The sequence below is a fragment of the Gekko japonicus genome, unplaced genomic scaffold (assembly GCF_001447785.1).
Source record: "Gekko japonicus isolate JY-2015 unplaced genomic scaffold, Gekko_japonicus_V1.1 scaffold405, whole genome shotgun sequence".
NCBI classification, from domain to species: domain Eukaryota; kingdom Metazoa; phylum Chordata; class Lepidosauria; order Squamata; family Gekkonidae; genus Gekko; species Gekko japonicus.
The window spans coordinates 518,193-545,162 of NW_015175982.1; the positions used below are offsets into that span (position 1 = coordinate 518,193).

At 46.4% G+C, this 26,970-nt stretch overlaps 1 protein-coding gene across 3 annotated transcripts in view; it reads right to left on the reverse strand.

Annotated features, from left to right (window-relative positions):
* The window catches only part of KLC4 (kinesin light chain 4), a 66,960-nt gene that overhangs the window by 21,179 nt on the left and 18,811 nt on the right, over positions 1–26,970 (reverse strand). For all 3 annotated transcript variants that reach the window (XM_015426260.1, XM_015426259.1, XM_015426261.1), the window contains exons 2-12: positions 13,614–13,884; positions 12,167–12,397; positions 11,771–11,849; positions 11,316–11,541; positions 10,901–10,988; positions 9,532–9,633; positions 9,082–9,255; positions 8,850–8,949; positions 8,419–8,471; positions 1,451–1,518; positions 180–288 (exon numbers count right to left, since the gene is read on the reverse strand). In XM_015426260.1, coding sequence (XP_015281746.1) covers positions 180–288; positions 1,451–1,518; positions 8,419–8,471; positions 8,850–8,949; positions 9,082–9,255; positions 9,532–9,633; positions 10,901–10,988; positions 11,316–11,541; positions 11,771–11,849; positions 12,167–12,397; positions 13,614–13,862 — 1,479 coding nt within the window. In that variant the 5' untranslated portion in view covers positions 13,863–13,884. The remainder of the gene's footprint in view (positions 1–179; positions 289–1,450; positions 1,519–8,418; positions 8,472–8,849; positions 8,950–9,081; positions 9,256–9,531; positions 9,634–10,900; positions 10,989–11,315; positions 11,542–11,770; positions 11,850–12,166; positions 12,398–13,613; positions 13,885–26,970) is intronic.

The window sequence follows — 26,970 nt, forward strand, 5'->3', positions numbered from 1 at the left end:
GGGAAAACGACTGATTAGATCTGGGAGCCTAACCCTAGCATTGCCCTATATAAAAGTTAATAAAATACAATTTGAATAACTCCAATAAATAAATATAAGCAGAAACACACACCTTCTGCATCCTCCTCCCCCAGAGTTCCATTCCATCAACAGGAGTCCCTGTGTAGTGTGGGATTTACCTGTCTCCGTGACCGCACAGCACACTCTTCCAAAGTTTCTGCAGCTTCCAGTTTGCCTTGACGCCTGTATAATGCCCCCAGGTTCCGCAGGGTAGTGTTCACAGTGGGGCTGAGAGATGCAGAAAGAAAGCACAGAACTGAAGTTACTGTATCCTAGCAGTCCTCTGCCTACCCTTGTAATACTCTGAACATCTGAGTCCCTTTGTCTGCAGCTCTAGCCTCCTGTCACACTAGGGCAACTTAGTCCAGCTACTGCTAACATACAGAATGATCCTCAAATGGGATAAGATGTTCCATAAGGAAGCTGTACTTGCCCCTTGCTATGACGGCCTTGTTCCCTAGCATTTGTTTGTTTTATTTGTATCCTGCCCTCCCCGCTGAGGCAGGCTCAGGGCAGCTTACAGGAGATATGTATATATATGTGTGTACATACATACACACATACATACATATATATATATACATACATACATATATATTTATATACATACATACATACATACATATATATTTATATACATACATACATATATATACATACATACACACGCGCTAGGAATAAGGCCTGTTGTGGCTCTAGAAAGAGAAGAAGAAGAGATTGGATTTATACCCCGCCCTTCACTTGGAGTCTCAGAGTGGCTTACAAACTCCTTTCCCTTCCCCTCCCCACAACAGACACCCTGTGAGGTGGGTGGGGCTGAGAGAACTCTGACACAAACTGCTCTTTTTCAAGCACAGCTGTGCCAGAGCTTGTGACTGACCCAAGGTCACATCAGCAGGTGCAAGTGGAGGAGTGGGGAATCAAGCCCGGTTCTCCCAGATTAGAGTCCGCACACTTAACCACTACACCAAACTGGCTCTCACACCAAATTGGCTCTCATGCTCTGGGAGAGGCTCTGGGAGAGTGTGAAGGCCTTGGACACTCAGTGTCAATTTGCTGTGGTGACCTCAGCAGGGTGCAATGACACATTTGGCCCTTGTTCAATATGTGCCACGCAGCAATAGCTGTGGTGGCGTTAGCAGAAGCAGGAATCAGACTGGACCTTTTGGTGCACTGCTTCCATCTGCTCTCCACGTCTCTTGCCTCTGTTCTGCCTTTCACCTTGCACTTTCACCTCCACTGCTCTCCTCTGTTTTGGCCCCACCCACGCATTTAAGATCATCTTCAGAAATTTGTTTCCTTTGTGTTCAAACATGGATCTTCAAAGGAAAAATAAAGGGTTACAGAAGGTAAAGGGGGCTGGGACCCTTTGGGACATTTCAGATCTTACCTGCTAACCTTACAGGCCTTGTACCAGCCACCATACTCTGCATAAGGGGTGTTGTCTCTGTGCTTGCCCTGGAGAAGAAGAGGAGAAAGAGAAGATCTGTTAGGACAACCAAACCATCAGCACTTTGCAGGCCACAGTCAGAATGTGCCTTTCTAACTGAACACTAGCATGTAACAGAGATGTAGATCTGTTACCTTGCAGCCCTTTGTTAAAATATTTCTATTCCAAAATTTTCCAAAATATGCTCAATTGCAGCTTATGAAGTAACCAATATACATATTACAATATTAAACCAAAAAACAGCATTAAAATTACCAAAACAAGAACACCACTCAATGAAAACAAGACGACTAGTTACAGGACAGCTAAATCAGAATGAAATTAGGAAATCAGCCAAAGACACTAGAGAACTGATTGGCATTTGCCTGGCGCTTGAATGTTAACAAAGTGCTAGGTGGGTCTTTCTAGGCTGGGAATTTCAGAATCAGGCCACAACCACCACTACCCTATCTGTAGTCATCACCCACCTCATCTCCAATGACAAGGAGACCTAAAGAAAGACCCCTAAGAAAGTCAGCAGGTCCACATGGGAATAGGTGGTCTTTCTGATACTCTAGCCCCAACTGTTCAAAGTTTTACAAGATAAAACCAAGTCTTTTAATTCCACTCAAGAACAAAGCCAGGAGCCAATGAAGAGCTTCCAGTAATTTCCCAAAGGCAGCCCCCTAAGCAATACATCAGATGACTGTAAACTTGACATGACCAGAGCATGTATAACTGTGCCAAGGTCATTCCTTTCCAAGAAAGGTTGCAGCTGGTTCACCATAAAAGTGGTTAGAGCCCAAAATAAAGCTGGTTCTAAAAGCATCCCCAACCAGCATATCTGATTCTTCAAGGGGAGTGTAACACTGTCAGCCCAGGCAGAAACCCATCTCCATGGCCTAGTAATCCCTCCCACCAATAGCTCCTCTGTTTTGTCCAGACTGATCTTCAGTTAGCCCTGGACTAGCCCATTAATGACTCCAAACACCTGTTCTGCACAGGTACTTACTGCACTCTTTGATTAGTACTAGGATGATTAACACAGGGGCATGCACTGAGGTTAGCTGGCATCTCCAGGCCAGGGGATGGACAGAAGATCTATTTAAGTCAATGTTTGTAATTCTTAGGCAAGGAAGAAAGCAGTCTCACTGGAAAAGGACATCCAGGTTATCATGGCACCCCAAGGCAAAGCCTGGAAACGACTCCCCAGAAAGCAGGAGAGTGGGGTCAGACTGAAAAGTTTCCCAGTGAAGATACCCATCAGCTTGGAACTGACACAGAAAAGGTCTTGATTCTCACCTGGGGAGGACCTACAGGGCAAGTTCTACCCCTGCCCTCCCAAACACATCCACACACACCAAGCACAGAAAAAGGCAAAAAATTCAGGAGAGTGATATACTGATTTTTGGGAAATTAATTTGCACCCAGGATGATTAAGAAGGCAGAGCTGCTAAGCCCCAAGTTTACAAAGAACAGTCAGCACATTTATGTATTGCAGGCTTACATATCAACAGCACAGTAACTGAAGAATAGGCCCTCTGCTCACATTAGGGTTTGGGCTTAGAAAAAACAAACTGCAAAATGCATAAATGGAGGATTGTCCATGTTTCAGCATACGAAAATGGATAATGAGTGCATATCTCGTTCAGATACAGAAGCTGCTAGAGTCTGTGCTGACATTTTGGAACTCCAGGGCCTGAGGGTGAACCAGACACACGCATAAAACACATTTGCAAATGAGCGTGGGCAAAAACATGAACATCCCATGCCTACAAAATGCAGTGCACAGAGAGACTGTACAAAAAGTTTGATTGTTGAATTGGAGATTAATCATTAATAGGGTCTAAAATCCTCAGGGAAACAAATGATTAAGCTTCTCAGCACAAGTGTTTATGGGCTGAAACAAGACTAGCAAGTGAAAGTCAAGCTCCGGCATTTTATCCTGTGCATGCCACCCCTGCCGCCCCATTCCTGAAGCTTCCTGAAACAGATTCCTCTTTAGCAACAGCTTCCCCTTGGAATTGTGCCCAATTGCTGGCAGGTTATTGTTCCCTCAATATTCTCTGGGGCAGTCGGCCAACATACAGGACTCTGATTTGGTCATTAGTTCCCTAGGCTTCAAATATCTTCCTGATTAAAATTCTTTCATAGGTGTTCCTCCGCCAGTCAGTTGCCTTACAGTTCTGAAGTCTGGGGGAAATCTAAGTTGGTAAAGACCCAAGAGAAATACTGAATGAACTGAAATATATTAATGCCTACAACGTATTACTAAAAAGGTGGAAGAGACAAGCAAACCCAAGGCTGCAAAACTGTGTTGGAAGACCAAGGGGACCTGGGTTGTTAATCGAGAATGGATTCATTCATTCAAATGGAAATGGCTTCATTTATTGGGACAAAACAGGCTGCCCAGATGCCAAATGGCTGATCAGAGTGGAGGTTTTAAACATGCTATATTTTATATCTGTGGTTATGTGTATTTCAGTTATTGTCACCTTCCCTGGGATTTTGATTTGGACAAGAAATCCAGCTTCTGCCCAGTATAAGATACTCAAGTTTCAGTCCAGGTTCAACACAGCCACCAAAGACATTCTGCACAATCACAGTAGGAATACAGTAACCTAGTGGAACACTAGATGGTCAAGTGCTAGTGTAGCCAAAGAGTACCTTCAGGCCTCTTATAAAGCCCATAGCTTTGTCACAAAACTCTGCTTGGTCTCACACATATGAAATTTATTACATATGTACCTTGCCTTTCCTCCATAGAGCTCAGGGAAGCACACAGGACTCTCACTTCCCCTGTTTCTCATAAATATGAAGCTACCTTACATATTGGCTCGGTGGTATGGCTCATCCCCTTATCCAGTTGAACCACTGCACTTTAAAGGATGGCTACTGCCTTAAGTCTGTGCAAAGGACACACAGATCCAACTAACAGGTAAGCGTAAACCTTCCAGGGTATTTCCAAGCCAGAATGATGAAAAGGGATTGACACACAAGGCATTCTTTAAACTGGGCACTGTCAAGGTTTGCAGTTAAGCAGGGGTTCAGGTTTACTTAGTGCTCCATTCACTCTACAATTCCTCTCATAAATCAGGAAGGCCTCCAATAACCACATGTTCCTAGTCTAGCTGCAAGCTGAGCTCGAAGAAAAATTATTCATAAACTGCAGGCTTATCTATATTTATCTGGGAATAAATGCTATTGATTTCAGTGGTTTACTCTCAACAGTTCAGGTAAAGGATTGTTTATGGTACGTCATGCCTTAGAGAGGTATTTTTGTTTGCGTTGCTTCCCTAATTTCTGCAATTCTAGTCCTATTGCATTGTTAATGGATGTCTTGTGCTGTCTGACTGAATTGTTTTTTCTGTATTTTGTAATCCACCATGAGGCTCAGTGAAAAAGGCAGGCTATAAATGAAGTAAATAGGACTGTAAGTCAAGAACCTAAATCTTCTCTCCCCTTGTAGGACAGTTCTGCGGCGGACGTTGTGCTATAACCTTAGAAAAGAAGAGTAAATTTTATACCTCACTTTTCCCTGCCCTAAGGAGTCTCAAAGCAGCTTACAATTTCCTTCCTCCTCTCCCCACAGCAGGCCTTTTGTGAGGTAGGCGAGGCTGAGAGAGTTTGGAGAGAACTGTGACTGGCTCAAGGTCACCCAGCAGGCTTCAGGTGGAGGAGTGGGGCATCAAACTTGGTTCTCCAGATTAGAGTCCGCTGCTCATAACCATTACACCATGCTGCTTCTCAGAGAGATCTGGTACTTAGATGCTTTTGGATGATAGGCACCATCTTTCAGTCCTGCAGAATTCTGTTCCTGTGGGTTACTCACCAATTTTGAGCTCCCAAAGTTTCTATTCAGCAGAACCTAATGGAGCAATCCACCTCTTCTTCTCATCCCTTCAGTTCTGATGACAAGGGGGATGTCAGCCATCATATCTTGTTTATTCCCCTCACCTGCCACTATCCAGCATCCACCACAAACCATGAACATCTTACACAATTCCAAGCCCATTCATAGGAAGGTGACTAAATGTCAACTCACTGACTCTTTCTGAAGCCACACTGTACAAATAATATGCTGAGAAAAACAAAAAGCAGCTCTTTAGCAAGGTGGGTTTTATGCCTTTTAATAGCACAAGACAGAAATGAGAAGCCAAGCATGCCAGTCGATGACAACATGGTAAGGAATGGAAGCCTGGCCTCTGGAATCAGAACACATTACAAGTCAGGGGAGAAGCTCCTTATTCCAGCAATGTATGACCTCATTCTTCTCCATTCATTGAAAAAGTCCCTGTTTTGTCATTCTGGAAAGCTCTGTCTAACTTCTGCATTTAAAAAGCTGATAAAGCTTATCAGTAAAGAACATGTTCCCCATTCATAGTTCCAGTGAACCCTTAACTCATCTGGCAGCTTTAGGCAACTGTTTCTTCACCTCTGATAAAGCAATAATGTTACTGATCTAACCCAAAAGGGTTTGTATTAATTCCTGCAATGGTATATGCAACTCTGAGCTCTTAATGTGCCTGTAGCTTTCCCCCCAAGTATTATCCAGCAGGAGGCCTTGAGCAATCAAAACGAAGGCTTGCAATGGATACACCAACTAGCTATAACTTTCCCCACAACTGTAGAACTTTGAAAGTTCATCGGCATATGGCGGGACAAGAGACAATTTCAGCCTCAAGCGCAGGTTGGACTTTGGTGATGGACTTAAATCTTGAAGCAGCTGAAGTAAAGAGGAGAACTAATGGCAGATGGGGAAGGATCCACGTCTTATGCTCCACGGTCTTCCAGTCTCTCTTCCCAGTGTCCATGGGTGCAGAGTCATTAGCAAGATAAGGCAGGCACTAGCCAGCAAAAAAAGATACTTCCGCTAGTAGACACTTGAAGGAAAATGGTGGGAGCAAGTTGTTGTGGTCTCACGTTCAGGAATAAAAGCTCTTCCCAGTGGCTTCCTAGATGCTCATTTCCAGAATCCAGCTCAGGCATTATGCAAAGTTTAAAGGTTCAGTAGCATGTATGAAAGAGGTGCTGAGGGAACACCTTGCAGGGTCCCCCCCCCCCCAACAACATGAGAAGAAATGAGGCCAGTGGGGGAAAAACTTGATAGAAACAAAAATATCCAAGATGATCAAGCTGAAGAACGCTGATGCCTTGCAGTGAAACCCCCCAAACAGTACTAGACCTCAGAAGGGAAGGCACCCACTCATTAAAAGCACTAGCATAAGGAATCTAGTCTAGGGAGCAGCCAATTTCAGCTCAAGGATATATAGAAAAACTCTCATTCAAGCCAAGTGGTAACCAGCTGGCTCCTTGCAGCCCATGGTCTAGGTGGGGAGCAAGAATCAGTGCTCAGTAGCGTGGTGGTCACATACAGGGGAGCACTGCTCCCATTTTGTATTCTGTATCAATGCCAAATTATTTCCTGACTGCAGAGTTGGATCCTTCTATTCACCAGCTCCAAGGCAGCAGACAGAAACATCCAGAACATCCAGCAAGAGATTCTATGTGCTGCCCAGAAGGGCATGAATGAAAGCAGGCTTGCTGGCTCACCCTAAACATCATCAGCTCCACCTGACACACACTCCTAAACCATCTGTCCCGCGGGAGGCAATTTAGAGAGCCTGGCCACGATCCAATAAAGAAGGAACTGTCAGCCTGCAGTTTTAAGATACAATGTGGTCCATGTTACATGTCTGGGAAGCAGAGCTACTCATCAAACATGTGTCAGACATTAGATCAGATTTCTAAAAATGGCATTGAGATGGAAGGAGTAAATTGCTTCTGCCAGAGGAAGTCTTTATATGCCCTATCTGTGAACCACTCTGCAAGAGGGAACATCAGTGTCCATCAGCTCAGCTCAAAGGCACATCAAGTTCCTGCCCTATACCTTGCATTGTAGGTTTCCCAAAAAGCCAGGGACCATTGTTCACTGTGCTAGAGGCAGGAGGTAGTGAATTATGGAATTCACTACCACAGGAAGTGGTGGCGGCTACAAGCATGGACGGCTTCAAAAGGGAATTAGATAAGCATATGGAGCAGAGATTCATCAGTGGCTATTAGCCACAAGGTATAGATAGGGGCTCTGGGGCAAGTGATGCTCTGTCTTCTTGGTGCTTGGGGGGGGGGGTCAACAGTGGGAGGGCTTCTAATGTCCTGGCCCCACCGGTGGACCTCCTGATGGCACTGGTATTTCTGGCCACTGTGTGATATAGAGTGTTGGACGGGATGGGCCTTTGGCCTGATCCAACATTGGCGTCTCTTATGTTCTTATGAGCCCTTCTCCTAAGGGCCTTCTGCTTTTTGAAGCTCTAACAGAGGAACTTTGCTCATTTCCTGGTCTCTTCCCAGTGTAGGGGGGGTGTCGTCTAATAATTGGCGTTCCTAGAATTGGCAGGCCTGAAGCAGGAGGTGCTCAGGGAAGGGGTGATGGTGCAGAAGGCTGAAGCTTCTTCCCATTCTGTTGCCTAACCCTGATTTACCAAATGGACTTCCAAATGAGCAAACAGAGAGGCTTGGCATTTTTTCAAAAGTCTCCCTGATTCTGGAAATGTCTGTGGCTCAGACACCTGCTGCGATTCCTCCATCTTCCACTGTCCAGTACGTCCTAAGGAGTACACTATAAGCAAAGAGAAAACATGCAGGCACTGGAAAAACACACCAACTCCCTCCAGAGAAAACCACTCCAGAATGTGATTCTTACACCCACCCACCCTTGGTGAACAGCTGCTCTCTCCACCCCTTCGCAAAAGGCTGCTGCTTTAACTATCCAGGGCTCCTCTGCAAGTGCCAGCAGACAGATGCCATATCCTCAGACACCCTACGGCAAAGAGAGGATGCTGCCGTTTCCCCGGTATAGTATATGTGACCTTCATCAGCTCAAGCATAGGGCAGATCCTTGCCAGGTAACAGTACCCTTTGGAACTCACCTTGCTCATCTCTTCTCTTTCTTCCGCATGCATCCATATAGGCTTGTGTTCATCTGCAGGCAAAAAAGACCAAGAGGAGGAAAAAAGACACACTGATAATTCCAGAGGAACAATTTCTCTATGCTACATGCAGTGATTACTGTAAAGGATGCCAATCTGTTAACTGTCAGGTAATTTATTTAAGTAGGCCATGAAGAAAGTAGGCAGTACTTGTGCTGTGGACAACATGTGGCTTTTTTTCCTGTTTGGAGTGGCACAGAAATCAGACCAAACAGCCACCGTGCGACCTGATGGCTTTCTACACTAACGGAAGGAGACTGAGGAGTGAGATAAAATTCCCCATGTTCTCAGGGTTCTGAAATTCAGACTTCCCTTTAGCCAGGTGCCATATATTCCCCTCCCTCTTTGCTCTTCCCCCCCCCCCTGCATACCATCCACAGAGCCAAATTCCTTCACATGGGCTCGGGTGAGAATCTCTTTGTAGAGGACCTCTGCATCCTTGTATTTGCCTTGTTTCAGATAGCAGGAAGCCTGACACAGGGAGAGTGGAAAAAGCATCTTAAAATGTAGCACTGACTATGCCTTCACCACCAATCCCGAGAGACACGTTGCTATTTCCCCAAGAGACCTCCGTAAGACCCCGCTACCACCCACGGGACCTACCAGGTTGTTCTTTGTTTTGGCAACATTTGGATCATCGGGACCCAGGCGAGACTCGTAGATTTCCAGTGCCCGGCGATAGTAATATTCCACTTCTTCATATTTGCCCTGATTCTGGCACAGTAGTGCCAGGTTATTCAACTGCTTGGCCACATCTGGGTGATCTTTGCCTAGAACCTGAAGAAGCCGCAAAAGACAGAGAAAACCATCTACAAAAAAAGAATAGACTACAGCTGAATTTTCCCTTATTGGTGGGGAGAAGTGACGTGGGGATGTCATCAGAACTCAGATATACACCCTCCTCCCTCTGCATGAATTCTGCATCAGCCTCTCCACAGGTGTTCCCCTGTATTCAGGAAGTAGGTGACTGGTGAAGATTAACAGTGCTAGGAGGTGCCACAGAGGCCTGCTCCTAAGTGCCCCAGGGCCTTGGCCCTTCCTCCTCCAAGATACCTTTTCACGGATCTCCAGCGCTCGCTTGCATAATGGTTCTGCCTCCTTGTATTTCCCCCTCTTGCCATAGAGAACAGCAAGGTTGTTCAGGGTTGCTGCCACCTGCAGAATATAAGCACTCCTATATTAGAGCCAAGGAAGAGCAAGGGGGAGCTGAAAAGAAACCGGGATAGGCGGGATAGGTCGAGTATCTCAGCAATGTTCATTGAAACCCCGTCACATTGCAACCTCTGCTAGGGAAAGCACCCAAAGCGTTTCAATGTGTAGCCCTGTTGGTCTGCAGGAGAACAGCTAGATTCCACTCCAGTGGCACCTCAGAGACCAACAAGATTTTGAAGGGTATGAGCTTTCGAGAATCAAAGCTCATACCCCCCAAAATCTTATTTGGTCTCTACGGTGCGACTGGAGTGGAATCCAGTTGGACCAAAGAGTTTGTTTGCAGACGCACCACAGCACACAGTCCAATATCAGCTATGCAATGTATAGGACGGCAGTACTAGATACATTATAGGAACATTTATAAAATATATCAAGAATACGAATGGGTGCATAACAAAAGGACTCGCCCTTTGATTATGTCACTCCACGAGATGCCATGTCACAACTACCACCACCACATCCTGCTTGGGCTTCCTGTGAGGGAGGGCTGTAGGGAGATATCTACTTATTTACTTTATTTATAGTCCGCCTTTCTCCCGAGGACTCAAGGCAGATTTCACAGAATAGGTTAATACCATCAACAGGATGGGACATCCAATAGACAATACAATGGAATCTGACTTATAGAAATCTGGAACAAACCAGAAATCAGAAACAATGGCAAAGCGTAAGTATTAACATGACACATTAAACAATACGAAAATTACACAGGCATCTACTTACAGCTAGAGATAGTATGATCTATACACAGCGGTATAGTCTACAGTCCCTAACCTTTTAGGGCCCTTATCCAATTCACTCTGTCACAGGGAGATCTTAAAGAAACCCTTCACTCTTCCTTTTCCCTGTGCGTTTTGCTTAACATTTCCCTCCTAGAAGTCTTACCTTTTTTACTTCACAGCTGTGCAGCAGGAGAGTCTCAAAATAAGAACCTGTTTATTTCACCGCGTCTCCCTCCTTGCCTGACTCAAAGCCAAGCAGCCAGAGCTGAAACTCCTTCCTGTCCTGACAAGCAGTTTTACTCTTTTTACTGTCTTTCCCCCCAGCCATTACCCACAACGATGCTTCCGTAGGTCAACTGACAGGGTCATGTGACTCTCTTTTAGATCAGTTGACCCCGGCTATTGTATTGTATGATTGTGTAATAGGTCTGCTACCCACTCGACTGCTTCATGATCCCCACCTGCTCAAAAGGAGAACTGATACTTACTGCAGGGTGATCCTTCCCAAGCGTCTTCTCCCGAATCGACAGCGCATCATTCAGCAGGTGAGCTGCTTCTTTGTATTTGTTCTGATCCCTGCAGCATAAAATAAGGCACAGATAGTATGCAATACTAGAATGGCAGAGATTCAAACTACACATGGAACCGAGAGAGAGAGAGAGAGAGAGAGAGAGAGAGAGAGAGAGAGAGAGCAAATACTGCACCTCATGTCTTCCCTACAACTCTCCAGAACAGAGTTCAGCATGCTGGGCTCTCTCCATACAACCCCCTTCCCCTTCCACTTCCCTGCTCAAAATGAGACCTTTATCTTTGCCCAATGAGAAAAACCAAAGCAGCTTGGTTTCCACACCCTTCATGTGAAGTATCGGCCACCCCATGAAGCAGCAAGGGCCCTGCTCTCACCTATATACTAAAGCCAAAATATTCAGCATTGTGGCCACATCAGGGTGATCATGGCCTGAAGTCTTCTCCAGGTCTTCTAGAGCCTGCTTGCAAAGAGGCACAGCTACCTCATAGCGCCCTTGTGAAGCATACTGGATCACCAAGTTATGGAGCGTTCGCAGGCGTGCCGGGATCTCGTAGCCACCTTGCTGGGCAGCCGCTGCCGCGCTGCTGTGTTGATGCGGCACTGCAAAGATAGCTCACGTTATGAAGGGAAAGAAGAGGGAGCTCGCAATTCCATGCTGCGGCTCCCTCATATAGAATGAGCTTGGGGGGGTGGGGATTGCTTCTCCCTACTTCAAACCAGCTAGAGTGCTTTTTGAAAACAGTGCTCAGCTAGAGAAGGTGACCCAGGCAGGCCTTATACCTCCATCCTCCCCACCATCCAAGTTCCCAAGGGAAGGAATGCAACCTACAGCCTTGGCCCTGATCTTCTTCTTCATTTGGAAACAAATCATCCAGGGAGTCCTTTGTCGAGTCACCTTCCTTCTCCTCCTAACCCACAGATGGAAAGACAACAACTATTCAAAACATTTAAAAAGCAGCACAAATTATTGACGTTTATTTAGGCATGGAGAGTTCTGACCCCCCCCCCCCAACAAGGCCATTCAGTGCCCTCCTCAGCGACAAGGTAACCACCAGCTCAGCTACAGACGTGGGCTGCACCCACTGTAGCTGGAGTGATCCGTACCATCCAGCCCTGCATTAGACAAGCTCAAATGGGTGGAGCGCTCTTAGAAAGCTCACTGCCACTAGCGTTTCTTAGGTGGAGCAAGGCACAGACATAGGCAACCCTGAGTCTGGATCCTCACCGACGGGGACACATCTTCATCATATTTCTTCAGCTGGTTCATGAATTCCAGGTGCTTCTTTTCTTCCTCGAGCTGCGCCACTGTCTGTTCACTGCGCTGCAGCTTCTGCTGGGTGTTAGCCAGCTCGTCCCGCAGCCACTGGTTCTCCTGGCACAGCCTCCGCACTTGAGCCCGCAGCTTCTGCTTCTCTGACTCCACTGCATTCAGGTGGTTTGACAGAGCCATCATCACCTAACCCAAGAGAAGCAATGAGAGCTTGATCACTATGCTTGGGGCCCTCAGATCCTATCTGAGAGGCAGTTTCTTTGCCACTGAGTGCAGGAAGCTCCACCCCAGCCAGACTGAAGTCCTCCCGTACCAGTTAGGAAACTAGCACAAGGAATTCTGGGGCCTACCAGAATTATATGAAGTCAGAGTGGACAGTACCTAAGGAACTGTCTATTCCAATACCCTGTTTCAAGCGAGAAGACAAGATGCTAGAGTTCAGCAAAGTGGCCCAAACCTACCTCCCCAGACTTGAGCTACCTCATGAATTCACCTCTTTCCTTGCCAAGGGGAAATAGGGCTATGACTCCTCAAGGCCTCTGAAGAAGAGGGAAGTGGGTCAGGGCAGGAGGCACTAAAATCAGTTTAGTGTGGAACTGTCACATTTAGGTAAGATATGGACTGGAAATGTGCCCAAGAGATGACAAAGGGCTCTGAACCACCCTACAATTTTGCACGCCATGTCTCCTTCTAGTCACCTCGGACCAGAAAGCTGGGAGGGGCAGGGGCAGATGAGGAGAAGAGATGAGAAAGCAACATTGATCAGGGTGTTCTTTTTCTTCACAGCCATGCCAAACAAACCTGCAGCTGCAATTACTTGCCCAGTAGGGTTGTATGCTCACAATCGTGTATGCACTGCTGAACATATTAAAATTCTGTACCAAGGTTACCCACTCAATGCATCTGGAAAAATTGATTATTCAAATTAAATCCATTTGCACACATCTGCTTATTCTGCATAATGCATTTCCCTTTTACAAATCATGGGGATGAACAGAGAGCTAATGCAAGGTATCAAAGCCCCATCCACCCAAGAAATTCTACAGAGCTCTTCTCTGTTTGCAGTGATTTTATCAGACATCGCATGTTTTCAAGCCTATCCTTGTAGTTATAAGAGCTAGAAACTTATCTACCTCTCAAAAAAAAAAGTGAAAGCAGTGATATACTAGGTGCTCTGGTCTAGGTTTGATACCAAAATCTGCAATTTTCTCTGTCCTTGTGCAGACTACAAGCAGCCCCACCTATACTGAAAGCAAGTGTGTTGGGTCTGCATGTTGAAGCTTCTTTTGAAAATGCCAGCAAGGGATACATTTCCACAGCCATCCTAGGCACTGTATTCCACTGCTTATTTATGAGTGTCCCATATTTGTTAAAAGGTACACCCCAAAGGACTGCAGCTCACCTGAGCTTCTCCAAGCCCCAGCTCAATCATTTCCACAGACTTGCGCAACAGGTTGGCTTTCTCGTGCACCAGGTTGGCTTCCTCATCCTTCTTCAGACACTTGATGGTTTCCAGCAGGCTGTGCAAGATCGAATTGTGTTCATTCTTTAGGGCCTCTAGCCCCTGCATCACGAGTTTGGTGTTGGAGATTATCTCCTCCTGGCTCAGTTTATCCATCTTCTCCTCCCTGGGGTATACCATTGTGGACATAGTCTTTCAGCTACAACCTCACCTAAGGCAGGACAGGGAAAGGGCAGAGTTACCAGAGTGCACAGTATCACTATTTACACAAGGAAGATCCCAAGAAATGACAACTATGGACCATCGGCTTCAGAAAACACAGAGGAGATCCCTTACCCCATTTCCTGGAGGAGAAAATTCCCACAATGCTCCAGGGAAACAGAAAGAGGTGATGTGTTAGGACACACAGCAGCAGCAGCAGCAGCAGCACACATAGGCAAAACACAGCTAAGTCAAAGCTGCCTTTCTCCCACCGCCCCCATGGCCTTGGGAACGAAGAAAGCCGATTTAGCTGTCATTTAAGAGCACGGGAGAAACTGAAGCGAGCACACCTCCTGCTTGGAGGTCACAGAGATCCAGCTAGGAATAGAGACACATAATTCCAGTATAGCCACAGAAAGGAAGCATCTACATTACTTTTTTTCTCTCTTCTATAGAAAACCTCTCTCTAGGCAACAAAAATGAAAATGCAACCTTGATGGTCAGATCCCAGGTCCAGCACCACACGTAAAAACAGGGATACCAGTTCCCTAAAACTAAGGGGAGTTTCTGGAACAAACCCAGACAAATGGAGAAAGTAAAGAGCCAAAGAATGGCTTAGTACTAGCAAACATGTTTTGTAGCAACATGAGCCTAACTTCCAAACCAAGACTCTTAAGACAACCCCATGCCAGAATTTGCACATGATAGAATACCTGGAATGTACTATATAATCCTATGCAATGCACATACAACAAGGATTAGGGTTTATGGAGCCTGCCAGACTGGCAAGAGGAGAGAAGAAACCACCACTTTATATATGCGCCTGAAGCTAAACTGGGAATCCAATTTCAGCTGCTTTGTTGCACTGGCTCAGTCTTTTTGAAGATGCACAACAGTAATACAGCTGCTTCACACTATTTTCCCACACACACTGCAGGCAGCTCTGCAAAATGCTCCCCAAAAGCCCCCTAGATCCACGGCTGGACCCAGATACACAGACTTCAGCAAGAGGTGCTTACCTCATAACAGCAGCCGAAGCAGTCTGCTCAGCGGCACCTTATGCTGCAGATACAAAGGCAAGTCAGGCAGCCTGGGCTCACGTGACCCCACTGGCAAAAGATCGAGCTATCACACTGGCCAGAGGAGCAGGGAACGGAGAAAGGGAAGGAGGAAGTTATCAGAAGAACTGCCTTTGTTCTCAGATAGCCCCACCTCTGTGTGTTCTGGGCTCTTTGCTAGGCAACCGCCGGCCTCCCCGTGTTTACCACAGCCAAGAGAAAGTCCCACTCAGAAATCCTCAATGAGAGTCTCTCAGCACTTCACTCCATTGGCCTCAAGGTGGCAACTCTGCTCCCCAAGGCCAAGGTGGAAGCCAGACAGTCTCCATACGGCTAGGCAGCAGCAGAACAGAACCATATGGTTAGGCAGCAGAAGAACAGAAATTAGACAAGGCAGCCCCGAGGGACAGAGGAGATAATATCTGGTTCCTTTCCATTTTCTCTTCAAAAGACAGAAGGGGAGAGAGATGATCTGGCTCCGTTGGAGGCTGGGAGGACAGCTTAAGTTATACCAGTAAAATGATCCAGGGGTACGAAATGGAATCATTGCAGAATGTGGGGGTGGGGGAAGAGAGAGGAAAACTCTTCATGAACTACTAGGCTGAGGAAACCTTGGAATCAGATCAGCCCCAATGCCCCTTATATTTTTACAAGTGGGGATTGCTTAATCTCAAAAATTAACCCTCCCAAATGACCTTCCTTATTTCATGGCACTGCAACAACACTGTAGGAAAGGAGAGTTTAAATATCTGAATAAATAAATAAATATAGCCACAGTCATATTGAAGAAGTCAACATGACTTTAAATGTAAGCATTGCTGCTTAAATTGGGTCACTGATAAAGGTCTTTTTCACTATAAAGGTAAAGGTTTCATAGCAATAAAACAAGCCCCCTGCATATTAGTTATGACTAATATCATGTGTGGTGTAGGGTTTTTGTTGTTGTTTTTTAAAGGTACCTCAAGTTTCCCCTCAGAAAGAGGGTCACAAGCAAGAATGGGTCATACAGCCAACAGGTATTATTTTAAAAAAGTAATAAAGTGAAATAATCAAATGAAATGAGCGCTTCTTAAAATGCTGCAAGATTCGACTTGTGCTGGTTTTCTTTGGGACAATGTTCCAGAACCATGGGCCACAACCAACGTGGTTCTGCTCTGTGCCATTTTCATTTCTTGGTCAGATGAAACCTACTACAGGGCCTCTTAATGCTGATAAAGAAAGAAGGAACCTAGGGAGAGGGCAAGAACGGAAGAGGCAAAGTGAGCAGACAAGAGCCACAGGGCAGGAGAAGGAAGATGTGCAAAAGAAGACAGGGTTAAAGCAAAGGAAGACAGAAGTAACAGTGCTACAGAACTGGTCAGTTTCAGCAGCAGTCTTACACAACAAAACCATAAGAAGAAGTACACACAGGGCCCCTGTAGAAAATGTCAGCTGCTCTTGGGCAAGCAGAACTGTAACTCAGCATACTTAACTGCCAATGCAAGACTCCCTTCACTGCTTCCAAACCCCAGAAATGTCTGGTACAGGCTTTGGTAATGGAGTTTCAGAACTCCCTCCCACCAAACAATTCAGAGCACACTTTCCACCCCACTCTTCGCCATGGGCACTCAAACAAGAGTACAGTCGTCGCCACCCTGTTCTGACCCACCTTGGAAGGGGAGTAATTAGGCACCGGGGAAGGTCCGGCCTTTACGGATGTCAGTGCTTTCAACCCGCGTTTCTGGACATCTGAACTTCCCTGTTGCAAACTGAAGCCAGCTGGGACATATGAACTGTCAGATCCATTTCTACCTCTCTCTTTTTTGAGTCTCTGGAGATATGCACATAAGCGCTGACCATACGCTGCACAGCAGTAATGTGGATGCTTAAGCATGGGACAAGCGCATGGGAAAGCTGCCTCAAGGTTGTACTGTCTGGTCAAACCTTCCCGCTACAACTTAAACCGGTGCAATTTGCGGCATGCCCAGACCATGGCAAGCTTGTCATCTGACCGCAGACTAAAAGCCTGAGGATACCAAGACTGAATGTAATTCCCTTAGCATACTCAGGTTTCTCTCTAGTGAAAAACTAGCAATTTCTACAAGAAATACTCCTGCATGGGTTCAAAAAGAAGTATTTAAGGCGGTGCCAAGTCCTGGTAGCCATCCTCCATTACTGCACCTTGGAGACTGAGGAAGGATTGGTAGGCAAATGGAGAAGCAGACTATGACTCCCTCCAAAGCTAAACCCCTTCTCCCAGGATCTCCTCCCTTTCCTTCCCAGTCACCATGACCACAGTATTCCATCATGTTATTTACGATCCAATGTATATATATATTTATAAAAATCCATGAAGAGGGCAAAGAAGAGCAAGAACATTTATAGATTTTTATTGCACACACAACATAAGTCGCAGCAGAAGGTTGCTTACAGTATTTAGCACCACCAAAGCACTCAGTTTGCAGGGGCCTATTCATAGAGCAGCCTCATGATCGTCAATGCTCACGCAAAGCGCAGCAGTCAAAGTTTTTCGGTAATCACCACACCACCCTGCTCCACTCTGCTGGCCAATAGTGTGCAGGAGGTAAAAGACTTCTGCTGATGGTATCATGCATTGCCAATGTATTTTAAAACATCTGCCTCAAAATATCGGCATAAGCCTATCATTTCTGGTGGCGGCAGCAGGCCTCAAGGCTTTTATCCTCAAGGACAGAGTAACGGAACCCTGCCTTAGGCTTAAACCTGTATGGCAGCTAACAGTGTCCAACAGAAGGCCCTTGGGGAGACAAAGGATTCCCCCTTTTTGTTCTGTTCAAAAGAAGACTTAAGAGAAATCCACCCAAACCACCAAAACATGCTGCACGCTTGAGGCACTAACAGCTACATTCCATATCACTTGTAGTCAGCGGAGGTACGGATAGTCCCCCTCCTGGAAAATGAGGAGCATTGGTTTGTCTGCTCCGGATGGCAAGTTGCAGGGACTAGGAAAAGTGAAAACTGAGTGTTTTGTTACCTAAAGAATTGGTTAATAAGAACAAAGGGTTGGGTCTCAACAGCATCACTGAGTGTGGCACATTCCCTTCCAAGAAGGGGGAAAAGATGCTCGCCCCACTGCCAGCAGTCAAGTAGATTTTCAGGCATAAATCAACAGGGTTGGCATCTACTCTGTCCCATTTACCCAGTATCAGTAAAACAAGATAAATGGGTCTTGCCAGCTCCAATCCTTAATCCTACTTAACCATTGGTAACCTTGGCCACTTCCTTCAAAATTTCTGCCTTCAAAAGAGGAAGAGTTCTTCTGGTTTCCAGAGTAGATTAGAAAGGTCATTCCCACAGAACAAAAGTAGGCGATAAAGCAAGAAATAAAGGACAATCTATTCACAGTTAAATAGCCCTGTAAGGGGGGCTGCACTCCAAGAGTCGAGGACGTCTGCTTTGATAACCAAATTCATGTTTAAAGTGCTCTATCACTAGGGGGAGAACTAGGTTATGATGACACCTATATACCAACATCTTCCAATTTCAGATGTGTTTGCCAAGTGTACTTAGGGACAGGAATTGAGTAGTACACAATCACTATGCCGCATTAAAATTCGTTCACAGCAAAACAATACTATGGGAGCAATCCTAAGCAGGTCTATTCAGAACAAAGTTCCATGTTATTCAGTGGGGCTTACTCCCAGGACAGTGGGGAGGGTGCATGGCTCAGTGGCAACACATCTAGTTTGCATGCAGAAGGTCCCAGGTTCAATCACCAGGTTCTCCAGTGAAAGAAGCTGTCACTACATGAGGTGAAAGACCTCTGTCTGAGACCCTGGAGAACTGTTGCTGACCTGAGTAGACAATACTGACTGTGATGGACCAATGGTGTGGTTCAGTGTAAGGAAGCTGGATGTGTGTCCTTAAGACTGCAGCCAACGACTTGCAGTCAGGCCTATGAAATGCTGTATCATATCCTGTTTGGATAAGCTCATCAATATTTTTTTTTTATATAATGAGATAGGAAACAAGTTTCCACGTAACTAGCTCTGCACCTTGAGGCAAGGAACTGCCATGATTGAGCATGCCTCCCTTTTCATCCCAGATCTCACTGCATGACTCAGATTCGCTGAGGCATCTAGAAGTAGATGCACCTTAACAACTCAGATTATTCCTCCTTCCTACGGTGCCTGTACGTGCTTTAGAGATATTGCTGGGAGGAGGAGAATTATCAAAGCAATTGTACCCATTACCTACGATGAAGGCAGTTTTGACTTTTGAAAGCTTATATCCTGGGGGAAAAACCCTTTGTTTGTATGGTGCTACTGGACTTGAATCTTGCTCTAAATATTACCTAGCTCTTCACACTGGAAGACTAATAGGATCTGATAGACCGGAGAAGAGAGAAAGCATGGGCCATTATATGTGGAGAGGGGCAGAACTGGAGCTCTTTTAATATTAGCAATTACTCACCTCTGACTTGCATCTTCTAACCATGCAAAAGTGTTTATGCATGGACAGGAAGGGGGGAAACTCAGCGGGAGAGCATCTGCTTGGCACACAGAAGGTCCCAGGTTCAGTCCTCTGTATCTCCAGTTAAAAGGACCAGGCAGCTGGTAATGTGAAAGAGCTCTGCCTGAGAGCCTGCAGAGCCACTGCCTGGATGGACCAATGGTCTAATTCAGAATAAAGCAACTTCATGTGTCCACGAGCAGGTTCCTTTGAAGCCAAGTTGTTCTTATTCTTAAACCTCTAAGTGTGCTTCAATTTTTAAATTCAATAAAAAGGTGTGCCTCAGTCGCAAGGTTTGAGCAATGCTGCTCTAGCCTATTAGTTAAAGCAGAGGATATTCTATGATAGAATCACAGAGTCATAGAGTTGGGAGGGACCTCCAGGGTCATCTACTCCAACCCCCTGCACAATGCAGGAAATTCACAAATACCTCCCCCTCCACATCAGCAGTGACCACTGTTCCATGCCCAGAAGATGACAAAAATAAATAAATAAATAAAACAACCAGACCCTCCAGGATCCCTGGCCAAACTGGCCTAGAGAAAAACTGCTTCCTGACCCCAAAGTGGCGATCAGCATTCCCCTGGGCATGTAAGAAAGGGCCACAAGAACTAAGCACTGAGGCAACCCTTCCTGCCCTCCCTCACATGCTGTGCCTAAGTTCACAGAATGAGCATTGCTGTCAGATGGCCATCTAGCCTCTGTTTGAAAACCTCCAAAGAAGGAGAGCCCACCATCTCAGGAGGAAGCCTGTTCCACTGAGGAACTGCTCTAACTGTCAGGAAGTTCTTCCTAACGTTTAGCCAAAAACGATTCTGATTTAATTTCAACCTGTTGGTTCTGATCCAACCTTCTGGAGCAACAGAAAACAACTCCGTATCATCCTCTATATGACAGCCCTTCGAGTATTTGAAGATGGCTATCATATCACCTCTCAGTTGTTTCCTCTCTAGGCTAAACATACCCAGCTGCTTCAACTTTTCCTCATAGGACCTGGTCTCCAGACCCCTCACCATCTTTGTTGCCCTCCTCTGGACATATTCCAGCTTGTCTATATCTTTCTTAAATTGTGGTGCCCCAAACTGAACACAATACTCTAGGTGAGGTCTAACTAGAGCAGAGTAAAGTAGTACCATCATTTCGCGTGATCTGGGCACTATACTTCTGTTGATACAGCCCAAAATTGCATTTGCCTTTTTAGCAACCACATCACACTGCTAACTCATGTTCCGTGTATGGTCTACTAAGACCCCTAGATCCTTTTTGCACATACTACTGCCAAGACAAGTCTCCCCATTCTATAATTATGCATTTGATTTTTCCTACCTAAATGCAGAACTTTACGTTTATTCCCACTGAAATTCATTTTATTTGTTTTAGCCCATTATATTGCCCAATAAGGAACCAATTATATCATTTAATAAAATAAAAACAGCACAGTCCTAAGAAGAGTTACACCCTTTACGCCGACTAACTTCAGTGAGCTTAGAAGAGCATAACTGTACAGTATTTAAAACCCACAGACTACTTAAGGCAAGACAGCAGGATGTCTGTATAATCATCTTATCTCTGGCAAAAGACTTGTTGACTCACCTGAGCAACAAGATGATTAAGTTGAGGTACTTATTATTCATTTAGCCCAAATGAAGCCAGAACTTCGGTCTAGTGTGAGTGAACTCTGGATCACAGTCTATGCATACATGTTGTTGTCCATTTAATATATCTAATAGCGATGTGTGGCCCCCATCTGCAAACACCTAAATCTGCGGATCAGATCCACGCCAACACTAAACATGTTTTTCTGCAAACTTGGGGGTCTTCCCAAGTTTGCAGGAAAATCTGAAATCTTTAAAAATGCAATATGGGATTTAATTTCCCCCTCAAATCAAATGCAGAGAATGCACCCAACCTCCAGCATATTCTGGCCTGGTGCTAAAAGTGCCCAGGAGCTGTGGTGGCCCCAGTGATGGCTGTGGGATTAGGGGGAGATGTGATAGGCCTGGCAGCGGCTGGGAACCACAGCACAGTTGTGAAGCTAAGAGGAGGAAAGGGATTCCACCCCCCCTCAGGCCCACACTTCCTACCTCCTCTTGATGCAGTTGCCACTGATGGGGGGGGGAGAAGCCTTCAGGGGTCAGAACCCACACAGAGTTTGCTGGCATCGTAATTGGGAGGGGGGAGAAACCTTGGCAGATCTGGTGGCTGGGAGCTGCACAAGGCTCACTGCCGCTGTCAACAGTGGGTGGGGAGAAGCCCTGGTGAGCCCACCAGCCACATGGGGCTTGCTGCCATCGATGGAGGGGAAGCCTTAGCTGGCTTGGCGGCCTGGAGCCTTGCTGGATCACCACCATTGACTGGGGAGGGAGCCTTGGCAGGCCCAGTGGCTGGGATGACGGCGATGGAGGAGAAGCCTCAGTGGGTCCGGCTGCTGGGAACTGTGTGGTGCTTGCTGGTGTGTGTGTGTGTGTGAAAGAGAGAAGCTGGGCCCAGTGGCAGCAATTGTGGGGGGGGGGGGGGGAGAACGAAGATGTGTAATGGATGCCCCCACAATTACTGCGGGTCCCTACTTATTTTATCATAAAGGGCTGAAACAGCAAATAGTTTCTGCTGCTAAGGAAAAGGTGGGCCAGATGAAAGAAATCCTGATTATTTGGTGTGACTGTTCAAGGGCTCCTCTCTCCGGTCACTTATCTACTCACTTTGACAAAGTCACTGTAGAGCTCAGAGAGCCTGAACCAGTCTCTTTGTTCAGAGACCTTGGCAAGACAGACTGCTTACACTGCCCAATAGGGAATTAATTCTGCTTCAGCCACTTTTTCCCCTTTGGCTACGCAGCCATTCCTAAAGCAAACGCGGTTCCACACCAAGACCAAGTAATACTCAAAAGGCCTTCTAAAGAAGACAAGGAAACATACATTTGGGTGGCTTCGAAACATTTTGCTCTTGGAGACGTGGAAAATGCATTTGAATGTATTTGAGAAGAAGAGATTGGATTTATACCCCGCCCTTCACTCAGAGTGGTTTACAATTTCCTTCCCCTCCCCCTCCCCACAACAGACACCCACCCTGTGAGGTAGGTGGGGCTGAGAGAGCTCTTCTGAGAACTGCTTGTGAGAGAACAACTCTGAAAGAACTTGTAACTGATCCAAGGTCACACCAGCAGCTGCATGTGAAGGAGTGGGGAATCAAACCAGATTAAAGTCCATGCTCTTAACCACTACACCAAACTGGTACTAGGTCAGACACAGATCAGAGCATGCAAGGTGAAGTGTTCATGCCCTCACAGTCTGGCCACAATACTGTAGCCTGGTTGCCAATTCCGGGTTGTAAAACTCTTGGAGATTTGGGGGGTAGAGGCTAGGGGAAGGAGGGCTTTCAAGATGGAAGGGAACTCTGTGGGTTACAATGCCATAGAGTCCACTCTCCTGAGCAGTTATTTTCTCCTGGAATTGATCTCTGTCATCTGGAGAACAGCTGTAATTCTGGGAGGTCTCCAGGCCCCACCTGGCGGTTGGCAACCATACAGTCAGTTGATGTTCCCATAGCAAGGTGTATGTTTTGCAGGGGAGCAGAGGAATTGGGGAAGATATGGGAGGGAAGGAATCCTGCTAGTTAGCAACAGCTGAATACAATTTCCCTGAGTTGTTATCCTCTTTTTCTCTCTGCACACAGGTATATAAGGCCAGGGCATGCCCAGAGGTGTAAGCTGAAGGACTCTTCAGAGGGTTATGCCTAGAGCTGGGCAGAAGATGAGCTAGTGGAGAGAGAAGACTAGTGTGAACATTGGAAGCCTGTCCTCCCTGCCCTTGCTTTTTTCCCATCCCTAGGACTGCCACTTCTCTTTGCATCCTTTGCTGCTGATACAGCCATGGTAGCAGCCAGGAGAAACCTCACCATGTCTCAGTAGCCCTTCTGGACTGAGAGTTCAAGCTTTACCTTTCAAAGAACAACAGCAAGTTCAAGCAAGGTAGCAGCCATAAATGGGGGGGGGGGGAGCAGAAGAAGAAGAAGGTCATTAACACTGCTGGCTGGTGTTTTTCATTCTACGGATGCATCAGGCAGGCTTTGAGCATCACCAGACTCTAGCTTGCCAGGTTACCTCTATACTTCACTTGAACTGGAAAACGCACAGCACAAAGGGAGCTTTAGGCAGGTTTTCTGTCCTCAGGAGAGAAGCAAGTCAGCTGCTCTCTTCTGCTTTGTCTTGCAAAGCCCCACCCTGACATGCTCGAACAAAGCTATCAGAAGAACACACCGAGTGCCGTTCAGTCCAATCCAGCGAGCTGGCAGAGTGATGGGCCTTGCTATACAGAGGCCTTTGCTGCCTGATCTATCTTGCACTCTCCCAAGAGGGGCTGCAGCTGAATGCAATAGTAAAGACAAGCACAGCACAAACCTTTGTTCTTCAGCTCTCTTAAAGCAGAACACCCCACCCCAACCCAGAGCAACTTACACTATGAAGACGGAGCAGCTGGCTTTCCATGGTATCCTCCTCAGACCAAGGGATGCTGTTCTGCAAGAGGGTGTGTGCCAGTTGCACACAGAGAAGACGAGCATCTGCTCATCTAAGCTCTCTCTCCCCACCGGGGACAGAGTTACAATGCAGATTGGTGACCCACCCACTGCAGCAGCAGCAGCAGATGCAGCCAGACTACCGAGAAACCGCAAACGCTCTCCTGCAAGCACAGACATGCATCACCACAAGGCACTGGTCTCTAGGAAGGCTAAGGGACCACAAGCCAGAAACCATCCCTCCTGCAGCAGCAGCCATCAAGCTCGGCTTTTCCAGATTCCCCACCCTGAACTTCCATAGAAGGGGGGCTACAACCCCAGGGCTCTAGAGAACCAAACACAGCGCTTAAAAAATCAAATAGTTTCATGAAGGGGTTCTTGTTTTTAAAAAATTATTTATAACATGCATTTAGCCTGAAAATTGTTAAATTCATCTTAAGCTGTTCAACTTTTTAAAATTATCTGGGTTTTAATTTATAACTTTTAATGCTTGTGTTTCATTATGTTATTTTGTAAGCCATCTCTGGCAGGTTCCTCAGGAGAGCTGGCATAAAAATTCCCCTAAATGAATAAATAAATAAAACATTTAAAGTCAAAATCTTTAAAGTGGGATGCTAGAATAACCCATATGTGAAGGGAACGGCAGGCAAATATTTTTATAGGATTAAAGGGCTTCTTAGATAAGTTTTAGAGAAAGGGAAATGGTAGAGGTGAATAACTGCTAGAAGGGGTCATTTCCAGCTGGAACCAGCCGGAACAGCGTTCCGGCAGTAAGTGGCGGTGGCAAACCCCCCCCCCAGCAGCCCTCAGGCTGCAGGTGGCTTGGGCACTCCAGTTCAGGGGGTGGGGGCCACAAGCAAGCCCTCTTCCTATTGAGATATGGGCCCCCAACTCACCAATGGGTCCCATTTGTGATCCCACACAACGGGGGAAGAAGCAGGGCAATGGCAGCTTGGGGGCCGGACGACTGCAACGGCAGGACAACCTGACCCTCCCCCTCTGGTGGACTGGCCTATGATGGGGCCTGAACTGGGCCCGGGGGAGTGGGAAGGGGAGGGGCCACCGACCAGCTCACCTGACAGTGGGATCGTTTGGGCTTCCTTCTCTGTCACTCTGTGCATCGGCAAGCTGCTTCAGCAAGTTAGCTGAGCGCACAGAGCCATCGGAGCAAGCCAGGAGTGTCGCGAGGAAGAGAGAGGTGCTGCCACTGTGGCCACTAGCTGACTCACTGAAAATGTCGAGACAGTGTGTGACTGCAATAAAGAAGGCCAATGCTATGCTGGGGATTATTAGGAAGGATATTGAAAACAGATCAGCCAATATCATAATGGTGAGACCTCATTTGGAATACTGCGTGCAGTTCTGGTCACCACACCTTAAAAAGGATATTATAGCTTTGGAAAAAGTGCAGAAAAGGGCAACTCGAATGATAAAAGGGTTGGAACACTTTCCCTATGAGGAAAAGTTAAGGCGCTTAGGGCTCTTTAGCTTGGAGAAAGGACGACTGAGGGGAGACATGATTGAGGTTTATAAGATTATGCATGGGATAGAGCAGGTAGAGAAAGAGGTACTTTTCTCCCTTTCTCACAATACAAGAACTCGTGGGCACTCAATGAAATTGCTGAGCGGTTGGGTTAGAATGGATAAAAGGAAGTACTTCTTCACCCAAAGAGTGATTCACACATGGAATTCACTGCCACAGGAAGTGGTGGCAGCTACAAGCATGGATGGCTTCAAAAGGGAATTAGAAGCATATGGAGCAGAGGTCCATCAGTGGCTATTAGCCACAAGGTATAGATAGGGGCTCTGGGGCAAGTGATGCTCTGTCTTCTTGGTGCTTGGGGGGGGGTCAACAGAGGGAGGGCTTCTAATGTCCTGGCCCCACTGGTGGACCTCCTGATGGCACTGGTATTTCTGGCCACTGTGTGATACAGAGTGTTGGACTGGATGGGCCTTTGGCCTGATCCAACATTGGCGTCTCTTATGTTGTTAGGGGCTTCAGGCCATAGGAGACCAGCAAGGCAAGTCTCACTGCGGCAAAACCGGTGTGCCAGCAGTAAAAGCCACATGGGGATCCTGGCTGGGCCGGCTGTGGAGGCTGGGATCGATTAGAGAAACCGGCAATTGATACATTTCTGAGGAGGGCCTGGACCTCGGGGGGGGGATTGCCCCTTACACACAAGATGGACAGATGGTGAGGTCACCCTGGGTCCCAATTGGCCCCTTTTGTGTCAGGAAGGGTGTAAAGAGATGTTGCCCCAGGTCCCAGTTTGTCCTCTAACCCGCGATCCCAGGCTTCCATGGTGCTAGCTGGAAGACTGCCTTCTCTACTTTCAAACTGTTAATTGTTAGCAAAGTAGTAAATTGTGGCAGTAGTGGGGCAAGCAAAATGGCAGCTGATAGAGGAAAATGCAGCTATAACACCTGCAAGGACATTCTATTGTCTGGCTTGATGAATTGCAAGTTGTGCATGCCCAGACCTCTTGCAAAACCTGTCTCGTCATTAATTGTAGAGCTGTTGATTTTATAATAAATATCTGTTATATTGGAACCAATTAGCATCTTGACTATTTTCTTTGTGCTTTTGAAGCAGTTTTTCTCCAGGTAGGCTCGCCAGCTCTGAGTTGGGAAACACCTGGAGATTTTTGGGGTAGAGCCTGAGCGGTGTGCCTTCTGACACACTTCCGATGATGTCAGGGGTGTGTGGCATATGCCAATCAGTTATGCTAATGAGTTATGCTAATTAGCCCCTGCACCTCTTTTTCTACGAAATGACCCCTTACTGCGAGTAATCAAGTTGTGAACAGATTTATGCCAGTGCACTAAAACAATTGCGCAGAGTGCTTCTGTGTATATTTACCACACATTGCGAGATCTCATGGGTGCCACTTTCTGATCCGGGACTCACAGCAACTTTGTTCAGGCTGCAGAAACTTTAAGGACTGTTAATCAACATGTCAATTATTAGTAATCATTAGCTGTATGTTTTCAGTTACATGAATGGGCTTTCATCTACCAGCCCTTTGTTGATCTCTTGCTCTGACTGATGACATAGT